The sequence below is a fragment of the Protopterus annectens genome, chromosome 6.part0 (genome assembly GCF_019279795.1).
Source record: "Protopterus annectens isolate FY-2018-M chromosome 6.part0, PAN1.0, whole genome shotgun sequence".
NCBI classification, from domain to species: Eukaryota; Metazoa; Chordata; order Ceratodontiformes; family Protopteridae; genus Protopterus; species Protopterus annectens.
In genome coordinates this window covers 284684719-284701773 of record NC_056737.1, presented here as the reverse complement: position 1 = coordinate 284701773, position 17055 = coordinate 284684719, and the positions used below count along the sequence as shown (strand labels likewise).

General features: G+C 35.6%; 1 protein-coding gene across 6 annotated transcripts in view; it reads left to right on the top strand.

The window, feature by feature from the left end:
* The window catches only part of LOC122804267 (neurexin-3-beta-like), a 1298689-nt gene that overhangs the window by 1110011 nt on the left and 171623 nt on the right, over positions 1-17055 (top strand). For 3 of the 6 annotated variants that reach the window (XM_044074044.1, XM_044074042.1, XM_044074040.1), the window contains exon 6: positions 8763-8838. In XM_044074044.1, the coding sequence (XP_043929979.1) occupies positions 8763-8838 (76 nt within the window). Of the gene's footprint in view, positions 1-8762; positions 8848-17055 lie in introns of all 6 variants that reach the window. The other 3 variants (XM_044074043.1, XM_044074041.1, XM_044074039.1) reach the window with 1 other exon arrangement.

Below are 17055 nucleotides of genomic sequence, written 5' to 3'. Positions count from 1 at the left end.
GAGCTCAGAGGTTTCTAACAAAGAAGATCAAGGGCCTCCAGTATATGCCTTACATGGACTGACTAAAGTCCCTGTCACTATACTCCGTATCATACAGACTTCTTAGGGGAGAGTTATGCCTGGCATTCAGAGCAACCCAGGACCCAAACCTAAAGAATTTACTGCATATCCGTAAATCAAATGGATCTAGAGCTACGCATTCTAGAGACTTAAATATGGCCTGCAACTTAAATAGAATCCAAACAGCACACCTCGCACGTACAGCATGCTCAGCCAAACCAATCCACAAGAAACACTAGAGGCCAGCATAAGTAGTTCCACATCTTTTATTTGAAAAATACTGAAATACTGCAAAAGGACATGATAATGTCCAAATACCAACACTCAAATTAATTTTGGCTACTGCCTTCTTCAGTGAGAGAAAATAAAGAAATAGTTATTAGAACCAGAAAACCAGTAATCTTTATATATTCTTCACCCAGCCAATAGCAATGGAAGGTATAGTCCATACCTTCTGAATAATTCATTAGTTGACAACCAGGCTGCAGTGAACAAAAAGTGAATGAAGACATATTTTGGGATGTCCTTGATAATCATTTGATATTTGGTATATATCATAAATTATATGCATTAATATGGCAAAAACCAGTAGTAAATGAGTGAATGATCCATATTAACATACACAATTGAACCATAACAACAATGCTGTATATATTATAGTATATACATTATTTGCTAAATCAACACTATGTTAGAGTTCTCTAGTCTTATATTAATAAATAAGTAAATAAAGGAATATACTCATCATAAATGGTCATTGAGACCTGGTGGAAATATATACTTTGCCATCCTTGTTGATTGTGCCTGTTGTCTGCAATTTTATCAATAACTGTAAACATAAATTTTGCCGTAGGGTGTTTAATGGTATGTTGATAAAGAGCCTATTCTTATTCTTAGTGATCGTGGAGGTTTTGCCCACATAAGCAGAACACCGACACATGTGTTGCTATATATATAACCCAGCTGCTTGACATTACCAAATATCCTGACATCATAAACTTTGCTTGTGTTAGAACTGGTAAATTGTTTAAGCTTGTTCACTTGACTACACAGTGCAGTGGGGAAAGTTCCCAAGAGTTCATCCCCTATTATAGTCAATTGTTTGTATTTTGCCCCTCCACTCTCTCTCTGTTTGTAATGTGAAAATAATGATCCCTCCTATATGATAGTTGACATTGGTTACCCAGGATACTACGAAAATAGTCATTAGCTAACAAAAAATGTTCAATTGTCATTCAGAACATTCCTAACCACCTGGTGGTTTTTCCTGTCTTGTTTATCTGTCCCTGCAAATCAATATTTGAAGAATTGATCTGTTTCATTCTCAAATATTGAGATTTTGGGATATTGCGGATGGTGTGGCGTGGATGCATACTAGATGCATGAAGTAATGAATTGAATTGTGGATATTTCGATGAATCTTAGTACTTAGTTTATGGTAGTAACATCCAAAAATCAATTTGATCAGTATGAGAAGTGATAGAGAACTCAATACCCCATATATTGCTGTTAAGATATTCCACAAATTCAATGAGATATGTTGAATCTGCATGCCACACCATCCAACAATCATCAAGATGGATTATAGATAAGGCATTCCTCAAGATAGGCCATGAAAAGATCTGCATATATACAGATAAGCAATGGATACAGTTCAACCTTGTTCAGACTTGACATCAAGTGTGCACATCAACCATTGTATCCTGTATTCTTGCCCTTACATGTCCCAGGAGTGGGTTAAGATGTTTTTATGTATCAACTTTGAGGTGTTGTGCTGTTTTAATGGGAATAATACCTTCTTCCACTGCTGAGTCAAGAAATGCATCAATCTCCATGTACATGTAACATTTGGAGTCAGATAGTTGTCTGAGTCCCTCTTGGACATAATAGCAATGTTGTGATTTTGCCTAAGTTCAGTAAGTGCCCTCTTCTCAGATGAGTTAATATTGTCTTGTGAAATGTGACATTCCAAATGGGGAATCTTGAGTACTGCCTGTTGAAAGATGGCAACATTTTTATTCATGGGTGGTTGAAAAGTAGATTTATGAAATGTAAATCCAGCAGATCTTTGAGTATTTGATATATCCTGTTCTGAAAAAAATATTTTGAGGTTAAGTCGTCGAAAATAATCCAACACATCCAATGCAATTTGATATTGATCAGAGAAAAAACTAGGTAGAAAACCCAATCCTTTATTAAGTATTTTGTATTGGTCAACATCAGTCAGTACAGAATCTGATAAATTTAGCACATTATCAAATTTCGTTGTTACTGTTTCAGTAAGGACTGAATTAGTCCTGTCATTGATTCCGTATATTTCCTGCCTGGATAGTGGTATTTATTTTTTTTTAGTGGTGAGCTGATGTACTGGTATAAGATTTGTCCCTATGTTTAAGTATGGACCTTGGTCGACAGAGCCCTGAAATCTCACAGTCCTCTGTATTTGAAATGGGTATCCCTTACTGTAGTCCATGACATCCCTATTGAATTTTTTAACTTCCCTATCCCTTATCATTTTGTCATATGTGGTTAGTTCTTTGGACAACCTATCAACTAAGTCATGATAATTGGTACTGGACTGGAATTTATTGCACTCAGTACTCAAATCCTTGACTTCGGATACACATAACTCAATGATCCTTTCATTATAAGAGGCTAAGATTTTGACAAAAATCATAGAGCCATTTTGCAATGCCTGTTCCCATTCATCAGTCAGCCTCTGTTCAGATCTGCTGACTATTGGTCAAAGCCTGAGGTGCCATATATTAGCTCTCAGCCCTTTAAGGCCTTTCTAACCATCAGAAATATTACAATTTGGTTGACTTTGGTTGTTGCTTGGGATGGTCTAATCCAAACACACCAATATTATCTTCCTATCAGCACACAACAAATCCATAATTGAATTTTGTATAGGTTGTCCAAAAACCAATGTCACAATAGTTCAAATGAAGAGTTCCTCAATAAATCTCAATGGAAAGACCAGGGGCAGGGCCAGAAAAAGTGACCAATCCATACCACACAATAAATGTAGAATAGTATCTATAAATAATACATAGGACAAATCAAACCAGAATTGTTAAGTAGACTAATATAATATATGTATACAATGGCTAGACATTCCTATCTCCATAATAGTATTCAGGGAAGCAGAGTATAGTAATGAGGCACTTGTACATTCAATAACACTAATAACACATTCTACAATTGTTCTATTCTATTATTAGAAGTGTTATAAATTAGTGATCCTTCAGTAAGAAAAAATCTTTTCACCACTTATGCAAATTAACTTAGGTGATACACTGTTATGATATTATCAAAGATCACATATTCATAGTCCTACTATATGTTCATAAATCTAAAGTCAAAAACCCAATATTGATGATCAAAAATGATAAACACAGTAGGTTCAAAATAATAACATCAGAATAGCACTTGTAACGCCTTCAAAACACAGTATTATGATGTTATAATTATGATATTATAATGCATATAATTTATGGTATATACCAAATATCAAATGATTATCTTTGTTCACTGCAGCCTGGTTGTCAACTAATGAATTATTCAGAAGGTATGGACTATACCTTCCATTGCTATTGGCTGGGTGAAGAATATATAAAGATTACTGATTTGCTGGTTCTAATAACTATTTCTTTATTTTCTCTCACTGAAGAAGGCAGTAGCTGAAACTAGTTTGACTGTTGGTATTTGGACATTATCATGTCCTTTTGCAGTATTTCAGTATTTTTCGAATAAAAGATGTGGAACTACTTATGCTGGCCTCTAGTGTTTCCTGCAACTTAAATAGGACATGCTGGAAGGACAGATTTATGTCCCAGTGAGTGCCACATGTTTGGAACAGGCTACCAATTCATGTGAAATGAAGTACCTCTATGACACTGTTCAAGAGGAATCTGGATAAGCGGATGGAGCACCATAAATTCTTATTAGGACAGTGCCCACAAACCTCCTCATCACTAAATGCAATCTTGGGTATTGACTAGTATTACATTGGGTTGAAACAGCTAGGCTTAAAATGACCTCCGGGTAGCTAGCCACATAATCTCCTATGATCCTATGACTTGTGGACAGGGAACTGTTACTAGAGTGCAAAGGTTAGAGTCCTAGGAAAATCACATGGTTACATACCTCATGAAATGAAGATTTAAATGTAAAAATGTGTAATATCGTTTATATTTAGACACTTTTGTAAATAGTTTGTTTAGATTTTATAGTAGTTGACTGTATATAGTTGTTAACCTGTGTAAATTATGTTTTATATTGCAAAGTTAACCGCGGTGGTGGTGCTGCGGTAGTGTTGTCGCCTCACAGTAAGACTCTGTCCAGTTCGATTCTCAGCTAGAGCGTCTTCTGTGTGGAGACATGCATGAATGGGCGTACCTTCGTTGAAGGTTGTACGTCAGGCTTGGCAAGCCTGTACGTAAAAATCAACTGCCAATCATTAACGGACTGGAGTTCTGCTGTGGCGACCCCTAACCGGGAAAAGCCACAAGACACAAACAAACAAAATTGCAAAGTTATGAAATTATATTCATTATGTAAAATCAATAAAAAAACATGTAAGCACAAAAAAGAAGTGAAAGGTTTGAGGCTGAACTCTGTTAAGCAACAAGGAGCACAGAAAATTGCGACTTGACTGGTGAAGACAGTAAATCAGTGCTTTGAGGGTGTAAATAGAAACAATCAGTGGTATTGCAATTACCACAGAGCATGAGGCTCCTAAGCAGATTCGCTATTTATTGCATCCTAGGAACTTCTACAAGAGTCAGTTCAGTTGATGATAAATGGTGTATGATTAAGTTTCTAAGATACAGTCTGGGGCATAACAGTAAAAACTATTTTTGCAGGCATTATCTGTTCTATGAAATACCTAATATTATTAATATTTCTGGATTTTATGCAATTTTCATCCTCCTGTTGGTTATCTACATGTAATAAGCAGCCATATAGATTACAGCATGTACTTTTCTATTCGCTGTAATTTTAACCTGCATTGTGGATTCATTAATTAAGCTTTGCACAACACTCCTAAGGTATCTAACAGTACTCAGTTATGTCAGTTTCAGAGTCCTCCATAATTTTGCCACCAGGTTTTTTCTTTTCAGTTTTTCTAATAAAGAATCTGATTTTGTCAAAAGAAAGTTAATTTTCCTAGGTCATCACAAATTGATTTCTATTTAGGGCTGCTTTGTTACTGTCCAAATAGAAACTGTGCATCTTATTCTGAAGTATAAGCCTCAGTTAACTGCAGTATTGTGCAAATCAAGCAGTTCACTCTATGCAGCTGCTTTGCAGAAGAATGAAAGTTTGCAATCTGGGGAAATAATTTTTAAAGATCACTAAATGATATCTTTGCATCATGTAGAAAATTATGTTTCAATAAGAAGTTATATAAACACTGAACAGCCATCTATAGAAATGTGACATTTATGAAAAGCAGAAACATTGCGTATGCAGTAAAGATGTCCAAATGTGTGAAATTGCAGATTCAGGAAGACATTAAGAACCTCCATTTATTCTCAATAAATGCACTAGAAATATGCCATTTTCATTAAATGCCAGTTCAGGCAAATGTCATGCAAAGACTTTACTGACAAAAAAAAGTCATAATATAATACTATGACTGTTCTCTGCCATTATTGTCTCTATTAATCAATATATGAACAGCGGCTTTCTGAGCAAAGGAGCAGTTATGTTTCTAGGTAATTGTAAAATGTTTTCCATCTAGGGCTGCTTTGTTATTGTTAAAGCAGAAAAAGTGCATCTTATCCTAAGTACAAGGTTCCGATCAACTACAACATTGCAAAAATCAACTGGTCTATTCAGATGTTTGTCCAACAGTAAAAATCTGTAATGGTGGAAATCATTTTAAAGATCAATAAAAGATATTCTGTATCATGATCAAATCACAATTTTTTCTGGGATGTATTGGTATGCATAATAAAAACACATTTTGAACATGCTATTATTAAAGTAAAATTAAGATGTTTTGTACTACACTGTGGTCTTGAGTAAGTAAGGAAAAAAGTATGTAATATGCTTACCACGTATTGTATGCCAGGTCTCTTGCCTCTGAAAGAGGCAAAAATATGACAAAATACAAACCATTTGCCCTAACCCTTGCCCTATCCATTTTGCTAAGTAAATATGCACTTGTCTGTCATATTTAAATGTCATTTCTGTGGCTTCTTTAAGTAACAATAAACATTAAAGCCATGTATAAACATACTACAGATGTTAATATGTGTTGCATATGATTAAGTGTTAAACAAATGGCATATTTGATGAAGCTATTATATGTGATAAACCTGAGTTCTGGAAAAATCATATTGAGATGATAATGACTGCTAGAGTAGTGAGCAAGGCAAGAAAATAAAATATTTGCTTAGCATTTCCAGTGATGCATAGCTTATATTGTTCCAGGATATGACGTTTTCTTATCTGCAGTATAATGTTGTGGTCAAAATGTATAATTTGCTTTACTGAACAGAGCAAACTCAACTGAAAGTCAACCCCACCATTGTACTATTACAAAAGGAGTGTCCATACTTTTTGTAGCTGTGTATACTTCTGACGAAATGCAGACATGAAGAAGGCTAGATTAATTGGATTAATTATCTGCTATTTCCAAGTGAATTACTATGTACTATGAGAAAATGTATTTTAGAAATATACAAGAAGAAAGGATGACTCAAAGTGCTGTATAGGCACTCACTAAAATTACATTTCCTGATGCAAACTCTAAATCACTCACTATCAGGAAAGAATTTATCTTCAGTCAGTCGACTAGCACAAATGTCAACATCCTGAAAGTAAACCAATCTACATCAAAAATGGAAGCATTGACTTCCTAGTACACATGCACTGAGGTTACTTCATGACACATGCAAATATTACTTAAAAACACATAAACAACATCCCCCACACTCCCTAGTATTTATATATGTTAACTCCAAGACTGCATAATCCCCAGTAAAAAGAAATATTCACCAATTTGTCAACTGTCTATCTTAAACATCTGTTGACTATCTGTATAGTCGATCAAATGTGGTTGATTAAACAGATGTTGACCAAACTCCCTGTCAACCAAAATAATGGAACCTCAGGAGATATACCTGACAATTGGCAACCCTTGAGAACATCAGAGAAATATGTTGTCAGCCTACCCAATTAGTAAATAACTCCTCTGGCAGCACAGCTGCAAGTAAACATAACATACTGGCTGAATTGGCGAGCATACCAGGGCATTCTGATTAGTCCATGTTTTCTACTACTTTTTATCTTGGTCAGAGCTCAGCACTATAGTTTATTACCCTTACAGTTGGAAGATGGTATAAAAGCTACCAGATCCCTTGAATACAAATTTGTTCCTACCACTTGCCTAGTTCACAAATTGATAGTAAAATGACAGAATATAAAATTCCAAACCTACAAATTATAAAAGTAAAAATGCCAGTGAAAGTATACAGATAGATATTCTACATTAATTTAAATTAACAAAGCCAGTGGTATGAGTGCAACATTTATGCAAAAAGGCATGTTTCCCCACTACTCCCCTTCTCTGGGAGTGTGTGTATGTATGTATATATATATATATATATATATATATATATATATATATATATATATATATATATATATATATATAATAACTTAAATACATTAAGTACGTCTGCATTTCAGCACAGGACAGTTGCAGACAAGTATGCTGACAGGCCCTATAACTTAGGCTTGCCACAAACTCATCACACTATGAAAAAATACCACAGTATGTCAACAGTGCATTACATCTGAATATGATGTACAGTGCACTTGTGTTCCAAGCAAATGAGTTATATCAGTACAATGACACCATAAGAAACTCCATCACAAGCCTTTGTATCACAATAGACTGAGGTTTGAACGATTTACTTTTGGTTAAAATCTAATGTATACTGGTAATATGGAACAATATGAGATACCCATTTTAAAACTAAAAGAGCAGCCAGTAATCCTATGCACTCACATTTGTTACTTACATAACCTAGGAATTTGCTTCTTTCCTTTGATCTGAATTTCATAAGTCTGTAAAAGTCATATTTAGAAAATTTTCTACAGTTTGCTAAAATTACAGACAGTGATTATTTCAAAATGCTGCAAAATACAATTCCAAAATGGCACTTTTGGAATCAACAACAGTATCAACTCCATCTGATTAAAATAAATCCAGTCTTTCCCTTACTGTGCTTGAACAGGTCTGTTCAACATAGCAAGAGGTTCAAAATTATAAGTGAATATTTTTTTTGTTTGTTTGTTTTGTTTTTGTTTTTTGTTTTCCTCTAAATATGTGGCATGTATATATGTATGGATTGTACAGAAATACTTTTCTTTATGGCAATAAAAATGATTTTAATTACAGCTACAACTTAAGTATTTGTTCCCATTCATTTGCTTTGAAACAGAAGAGTGATTCTTTTAAGAACAGTGGTTAATGTTAAATCTGTAATGGTTACATGCATTTGGTAAGGAAGGTGTGTTTGTAATTATTTTTAACTGAAATGTGTTCAAATAAGCTTTTTTGTTTTTAATCCTCAACTTTAAAGTTGAGTAATAACATTTTAACTAACACCCTATCAGAACCACGCAAGGCAATATAAAATGAAAGTGACCACCTTTCCCTACTTGTCTTTTGTGTTACTCAGACAACAGATGACATTGTTTCATCAGCGGAATGTGCGAGTGATGATGAAGATATAGAGGACTGTGAACCAAGTACAGGTAGGTCAGGTCAGTTCTACACCTGCTTGCTTTTAATTTTTCATTTGCAAAAAAAAAAGTTTATGTTTATTATATTTAAATATTAAATCCAAAATGCATCAGATCCCATGGAGCTAAAGAGAGGGTTACTTGACAAAACTGTTCAAAAATAGCCTCTATTTTAATTTTAATGTTTTCAGATAAAACATCTTACTATAAAACATTGAATACAATTTTAAATATAAGCCATTTAATGGTCTCTATTTGAGAAAAGGAGAAATTGTTTATGATTTCACCATTAAAAGTAATCTGGTTAAGGACTGTGATTCTGGAATGCTCTTAATTGCAATAAAGGTATGCGATAACAATTTACATCTGCCCATGGGATATCAAATGTGATTCATTTGGCAGTGTATCTTGTACTAATTTTGTTCTCAGTGTTGCATTTAGCATACCACAATGCAAAATTAGCTGCAGGTCCTGCCATGTAATCTCAACACTGATGCTTCAAAATGTATCACTTTCTTGATGCCTTGTGCCCCTTTTACTAATGACTTGCAGTCTCTTTGTTTCTGTTGTTTTTAAAAAGTGAGATACATTTTGATTTTAAATGATTGCTATCAGCAAAATAAAACTGTGATATCTTGCAATTTACATTTTATTTTTTCAGCAGAATGTAGAAGTGTCTTAAGGCTTGCCATGAGTTAAGCATTTATAATAGAGAACAGATATCATCGAATTTCTGTGTACCTAGTTTGTTAGTCTTTATTTTTTTCTCTAGGTGAAAAGGTTATGCTACTGTTGTTTCTAAGATGACTAAAATGACATTTTATAGGAAACCTATTTTCAACAGAGTTTTTGCCATATGCACAGAATGGGAGAAACACTTGTGAAAATAGGTCTCCAGTTGTACTATATCACTGTTTGCTTTTCAGCAGTATATGACCTGGGTTTATATGACTTGTATTTTTTAATTTGTCAGTTTTGGTACAACATTGGTCTTGTGACCTAAAGCAGCTCTTGTCATTGCAAAATGAAAGCAGCCAATCAAGTTGATGTTATATACCATGCAAACCTGAGCGCCCTCTTTAAGACTAAACAAATTCAGCTTCAAACCAGAAGGAACTCTGAACTAATTGATTTGGTAACCTTCATTGTTAGACAAAACACAGAACATACATTTGGGAAAATTTTACTTAGTCATACATAAATGTAGCTTGACCTCTGTACAAGATTACCAATTCTTTCCAAACTCATATGAGGTAAATTAACTGCAGGCACAAGTTTCCCTTTTGTGAAACTGAAAATATACATTTGAATATCCTCTAAAAAACAAAATCCTATAAAGTGATTACCAAAGGACATCTCCAGAAGAAAATGAAAATTAAATTGTGCCAAAAAAGACAATATAATTGTAGGCAGATTTTTTTTCTGAAGACCACTGTTATTTTCCACCATTCAAAATCTCACAAAAAAGCTGAGAACCCTCATGATATTTAGTAGATAATTGATTTAAGACTCCCATTCAAATTCCCTTTTAGTACAAATCTAGGAGTATTGGCCCTTCTGCTGTAGTTTTTCAATATTAGGGAGACTGAGATGGCAGCATGTTGAGAGGGTGTTATATTGGTTACCATGCTCATTTACTTTAAAGGACATGTACCACAGTTAGAATCTAACACTCTGGTAACTCACAGCCTCTACTTAGAATCATGAATTACACAGATAAGTACTTCATGTATAATATGTATAACATGCCTTAATCTAGGATATCTATATCTTTAATATCAGATGCTAGCAATGTCAGCGGCCCCTCTATTTTCATGAGAATTTAAGCGATTATGCCAACAAATGTTAAATATCAACCTTTAATTCGTCCTCACAAAGGATGAAAACACTTGCATCTATTCACATTGTTAAAAGGAATGCAGACATGTATGCATTTCCATTCTTGGCCCATTCACTTTCATTGATAAGCTGTTTCTATCATTTCACTGCCTTTGTTAACAGAAGTGTAAGGCAATCCCTGTTGATCTAAACATGATCTAGACAACTATGAGAGCATGTACAGAATATTATTTTTTTAAATGCTGCTGCTCTGGGAACATGGCAAGTTAATTCTGGCCTCATTATCAACTATGCTTGCAACTGTTGTCTATTGCTACAGCATTGCTTTGAAGTCTGAAGTAGTGTACACGTGCACATATATGTGTACACATTCTAGACAGTGCATATACATATATGTACACATGTTCTACATACTACATATACATATATGTGCACATGTTCTACATACTTGCACACATACTTCAAAAATGCATAAATGCAGGAACACTTTAGCTGCACTTTCATATAAACCACTCGCGCTCTCCTTATCTCATTCTCTTATTCGATTCCCTGTTAGTCATACCCCTAAGTGTTTACAACCTCCCCCCAACACACATATATGTACACAATTTCTTGGAACAGTGACAGATTATCAAGAAAGCTGGAAGTCATTCATGATTGTATATCAAGAAGGACCTGAGTCAGTTCATCTGTAACCATTTCAGTGAAAGTCATGTAATCAGGACTACCTACATGAATAGAATTCTAGGGCAAATATAGGAGACACCCTGCACTCCTATAGGATGTTGAGGGGACATCTATGACCGGATTATGAGAGATTATCTGACCTCACTCGTATGAATAGAATTCTAAGGCAAATATAGCAGACAACCTGCACTCCTATAGGATGTTGAGTGAGGAGACATCTATGACTGGATTATAAGGCATTATCTGACACCACTCTTATGGATCCCCTTCAAATCCACGAAACAAACTTAAACCTTGCCTGTGATATAAATAGGACATGCTGGAGAAACAAGTATATATATATGTATATATGTATATATATATATATATATATATATATATATATATATATATATATATATATATATATCCCAATATATACCAGAGACTTCCTTTTCTCTGGAACAGACTGCCTGTTCATGTAAAGCTAAGCTCTTCTCTAACAAAATTCAAGTGTAGCTTGGACAGTTGGATGGGAGACAGGAAATTTATCCCTGGTTTGGCACCTATGTCTCTAATGGACACAGGCAGCCTGTAAATGGTTCATCTCCAAGACCCTGCTTGTAAATGTTTAATCTCCCAAGCCCCTGCCTATATTTACCAAGGGTGAAATAACTTGTCAGAGATTTTGGATGCATGACTTAGCTTAAAAAGCCACAGAGGTCATCAACCTAGTACACACCTATTAACCTACAAAATCCTGTCTAAGACAAGAAACTTTACTCTGAGGTAGTGATTCCTTGCATAAGTTATGTCATACTTTGATAAAGCTTTGTTTAGTTGGTTAGCTCTACCTAAATGGCCCTCAGCAAAATAGTCGCAAGCCATGTGACAAAATACCTAACAAGATAGTATGAATGCTTTAATGTAGCCTTATCCCTTAATGTTGTAGCAGGATATTAAGGCCACGCCATTAGGTGTTAAACACAAGAGTATAGCTTAACAACTTTATACTATAACAAGAATAAAAAACAGTGATCGTAATGCTGTAATAGGAGACTATGGCTAGATTCTATAATGTCTTAATCGGCCAATTTTGCCACACCCACTGATGCCATAACTGGATAACCTACTCACCTTGGTTGTATAACCAGAAGAAAGAATCCTGACACTTGTCAATGGAATTGGACAGCTTAGAGACATCATTTGATCCTGTCATAGTAGTGTATAACCATGCCACTCATTCTATAACCAAAGAGTATAAGCAAAATTATTTGGGATCACTTGGAGGATATAGCTGCATGTAGCTGATAGTATAACATTATTTTCTTACAATCTGATAGTGGACTAAGAGGAAATAACCCCATGCAATATTATAATAGGAAGATAATACATATTTCCAATGTCACACATCTGTCACCCCCATCTGTCACTGTAGGAGGGAATGCCACATCTAATGACATAAGAAGATGGCATAACTATAGTCCTGCTGCTATAACATGACAGTATGACATCATACCTCTTGCTATAAAATGAAAGCAGAGGTAGTTTCCTAATTCCATAATGAGAGATATAGCCACACAGCTCCCACACTTTACAAGAAAAACAAAATAAAACCCTCAAACCATATTGCAAGAGACAGAATGAAAACTACTCTATACTGATGTAACTGGATAGAAGGACAAGAGTCTCAGTGTTTAACTAGATTTGGACCAAAACTGTATCAAAATATTTTGGCCACACGCAGACAGCTATGTTTTGATAGAATAAGTCACAACCCCAGATGCTGTGATGAACGAATATGGTCACAGCCACTGAAGCTGTAATAGAAGTATGGTCATCTACCTTGATGTTGTGATGAAAGATTAAAGTAATGCTACCGGTTGCTATAACAAACAAGCACAACCCCCCAAAAGCTAGCATAACAATTGGCCATTCTACTTCACTGTAGCAGGTGCACTATAGTGTCGAATAATATTTTTGTAGGAATAAAACAGCATCATTTGATACCCAATGAAATAGCAATGCCAATCCATAAATGACACAGAGTTGCAGTAATCCCTGATGGTGTGATGCCAATGAAATAATAATGCCAATAAATAAATGACACCGAGTTATAGTAATCCCTGTGGTGTGAGAACAATGAAATAATAATGCCAATCAATAAATGACACAGAGTTATAGTATTCCCTGATGGTGGGATGGCAGGCAAGTGGAACACTGTGATGATGAGAGCATACAGATTGGCCATGCACTATGATACCGTATTTACAGAGTGTGGCGATGCACTCTAATGTTGTTATCACTAAGTGCAGCCATGTTCACTGATGCATTGATAACAGAGAACAGCCATCTTCCTTGATGCTGTGATGACAGACCTCAGACATGCTCTCTGAAGATGTAATGACAGTATGGGGACATGTTTGCCCATGCTGTGATAACAGAGTACAGCAATACACCTTGATGCTGTGATAACAGACCTCAGACTTAAACGTACTCTCCAGTGATTTGATGGTAGAGTTTGGCCATGTTCCCCATTCTGTATTAACAGAATAAAGCAATAATCTTTGATGTTGTGATGATAGACTGCAGGCATAATTTCTAATTATGTGGTGCCAGAGTGTGGCCATGTTCCTGTGCTGTATTAAGAAAAATCCTCAGATGATGTGATGGCCATACTCCCCATGTTGTATTAACAGAGAACAGCAATACTGCTTGATTGTACCATTACAGCCCTCAGACATACTCCAAGATGATGTGATGGCAAAATGTGAGCTGTTCACCAATGCTATTATAACACAGTAGAGCAATACTATTCGATGCTGTGACAACAGTTACCAGACAAACTCCCCAGTGATGTGATGGTAGAGTTTGGTGATGTTCCCATGTGTTGTATTAAGATAACAAAGCAATCCTCCTCAATATAGTGATGACAGACCACAGAGTTCAGACATACTCCCCAGTGATGTGATGGCAGAGTGTCATCTCCTCGATACTGTTATGACACAAAGTGACCTCACTCTGTCACAGGAACTGACCTCACCCTTTCATCTATGATGCCGTGATGATTAAGAAGAATCATTTTGTCTGATACTGTGATGGTAGAATTTGGCAGCACTCTTTGATCCTGCAATAACAGCATATACTCCAACCTCCTGAAACTTGATGGCAAAGAATGTCCTTATCCCCTGAGGTTATTCTTGTGGGTAACCAAACACATTGAAGCTGTATTGAAAGAATGTAGCCCTGTTTATTGTTGTAACAGTTCATTGTTCTACAATCTCAGATGCTGTAACCAACCTTTGTATAAACAAGACAGCAGACAGCTCTGTGCTTTCTGCTATGGCCTCCTTGTGGCATTGCTTTTCTGACATCCTGCTACCTATATAACTTTCAACTCTTTTGCTCAAGGACCACAGTAAGTTTAGTGCTTAAGAAGATAGTAAGAAACAGTAAAACATTAATTTTTGTGCTAATATGTTGTACAGTCTTCCATAGCACCATCCATTCCCATATCTTAAATGAGCTTTCTTAAAAGTTAGGTTTATTTCCTAATATAGAAACGCATTTAGAAATAAAAGATATAAAATTAATGGACTGTGCTTTTATTTAAACAATTCAAATCTTTAGATAGCATCTCCTCTACATTAAAAAGATTTTACAGTACTATTTAATGAAATGTAAAGTCTCTCATATTCCTTATCAGCCTACTGCTTTCATCTGTGATATAGAGTTATGTTTAGGGAAAAGCTGCCTACGTAGTTGCAATGACTCTCTGCTGGAGCTTGAGCTTTAGTGCTCTCATTCTGATTTTGATGATTAGCTCTGCAGAGAGGCATGACAAAGTTAATTACTCAGCAGTCACTGTATCTGCATTTATAATACTTAGCTTTATTTATTTATTTCATGAAGTGGTCTAGTTTGCAAATAATTTTAATTGCTTTATGATATGACAAACTGATGATTATTTCCCATAAGAAAAGTGCAGATACAGTTTCCAATCATATGTAGGATTCATTGTCAGTGCAACTGAATAATATACTTTGAGGAGATGCATCAGACATAAGGCTCTTTTAAAGATGTCAACAGCTGTCTCCTACTAATAAAAATGTAGTCAATCAAAAAAATATGCAGCAGGCATTCCATCCATTATGGGTACATCATTTGTAGCCCAGTATATGGATTCATGTATAGCTGAGTTTCCTCTCTCTACATATAAAACATCTGACAGTAAAATTAAACTTTTTTTTCCATTATTTCATTTGATTTGCTGTCTCTCTCACACTCTGCTTTAAGGAAAATATTTCATGGTATCAAACCCACAAGTAGTTGCGGTTTAAATTATTGCAGCTTGTTCGCCGGGTCCTAATCAATTAAAATCAGAAAAGTACAAACAAATAACAAAACTACAAAATCTAACATTCCCTACAAATTACACACCACTCCAGATCATTATCAGCAACCCAACTTTTTCCCCATTTTCTACATAGGGACAGGGTGTCACAACAGCTGTTGCCATCTGACTTGATTTGATGCCACTCTCCTACCTTTTTCGACACTTATGCCTGAGTGTGGCAGGTCTTCTCTCACACTATCTAACCATCTCTTTGCTGGATGCCCTCATTTCCTTTTGCCTTCTTTGTATCTGTTCCAAATCTTCTTCACCAGATTGTCCTCTGTTTTTCTGCACATGTGCCTGAACCACAATAATCTGTTCTCTTTGACCTTCTCTGCAATTGGTGCTCCTTTGACTTCTGCTCTGAAGTCTTCATTTCTACATCTGTTTCACAGTGTGAATCCCATTACCCATCTCTGGCACTTCATCTCCTTTATACCTTTCTTAACTGCTCTGCCATTACTACCCAGGTTTTTGTGTCATACAGTGGTACTGGTCTCACCATTGTTTTGTAAACCCTGCTTTTAAGCCTCTTTAGCATTCTTTTGTCATACACTACCCTTGACACTCTCTGCTAGTTGGCTGCAGCTCTTTGATTCTAGCGTTGACGTCCTCATTCTGACTTGCCTTGTCTTCAACCACTCCTCCCAGATAATTGATACTGTTAACTTGTTCCACTATTTTCTCTTCTATCTCAGTTCTCTGCTTCTCCTGATTTTCCCTATTTCCTGCCACTACAACTGCCTTATCTATACTCATTTTCATCCCATGTGCCTTCAGATTTGCATACCATTACCCTGTCCTTCGCTGATGTTCTTGCTCAGAGTCTGACTGTAATGCCACATTGCCTGCATATAGCAATGTTGTTGATCTGTCCTCTTCAACCGGTTTGATAATGTAGTACAATACCTCTCAACTATACAGACTTTTGCAGAATGTCCAGATTTTTGACTCTAGTTTGGGTCTGTTCCTCATAAAATGTGTGATTTTCTGGCAAATCGCCAAGGACTAAAATAATTAAATATTAATGTACATATAAGTTTCAGTCTTCATATCCTTCTGAAAATGCATGCCAACACAAATCTTGTTATTCTTGAACTTTCTAAGTTTATAAGAGCAACATTTAAAATCTGCCCCTATTTTTGTGCCTTTGTTCCCCCATTATTTAGGCTCTGTCCATATTTTTTGCACTAAGAGGTTGAGACGTATGTGTAGCATATCACTGGTATGAACAGCTGTAGGCTCAGCTGTAGACTCAGAAATGAAGACAGATGCACCCCACTCACACTGGGAACTCCTCTGTGAGACTGTCTGCTGTTTGTACTTGA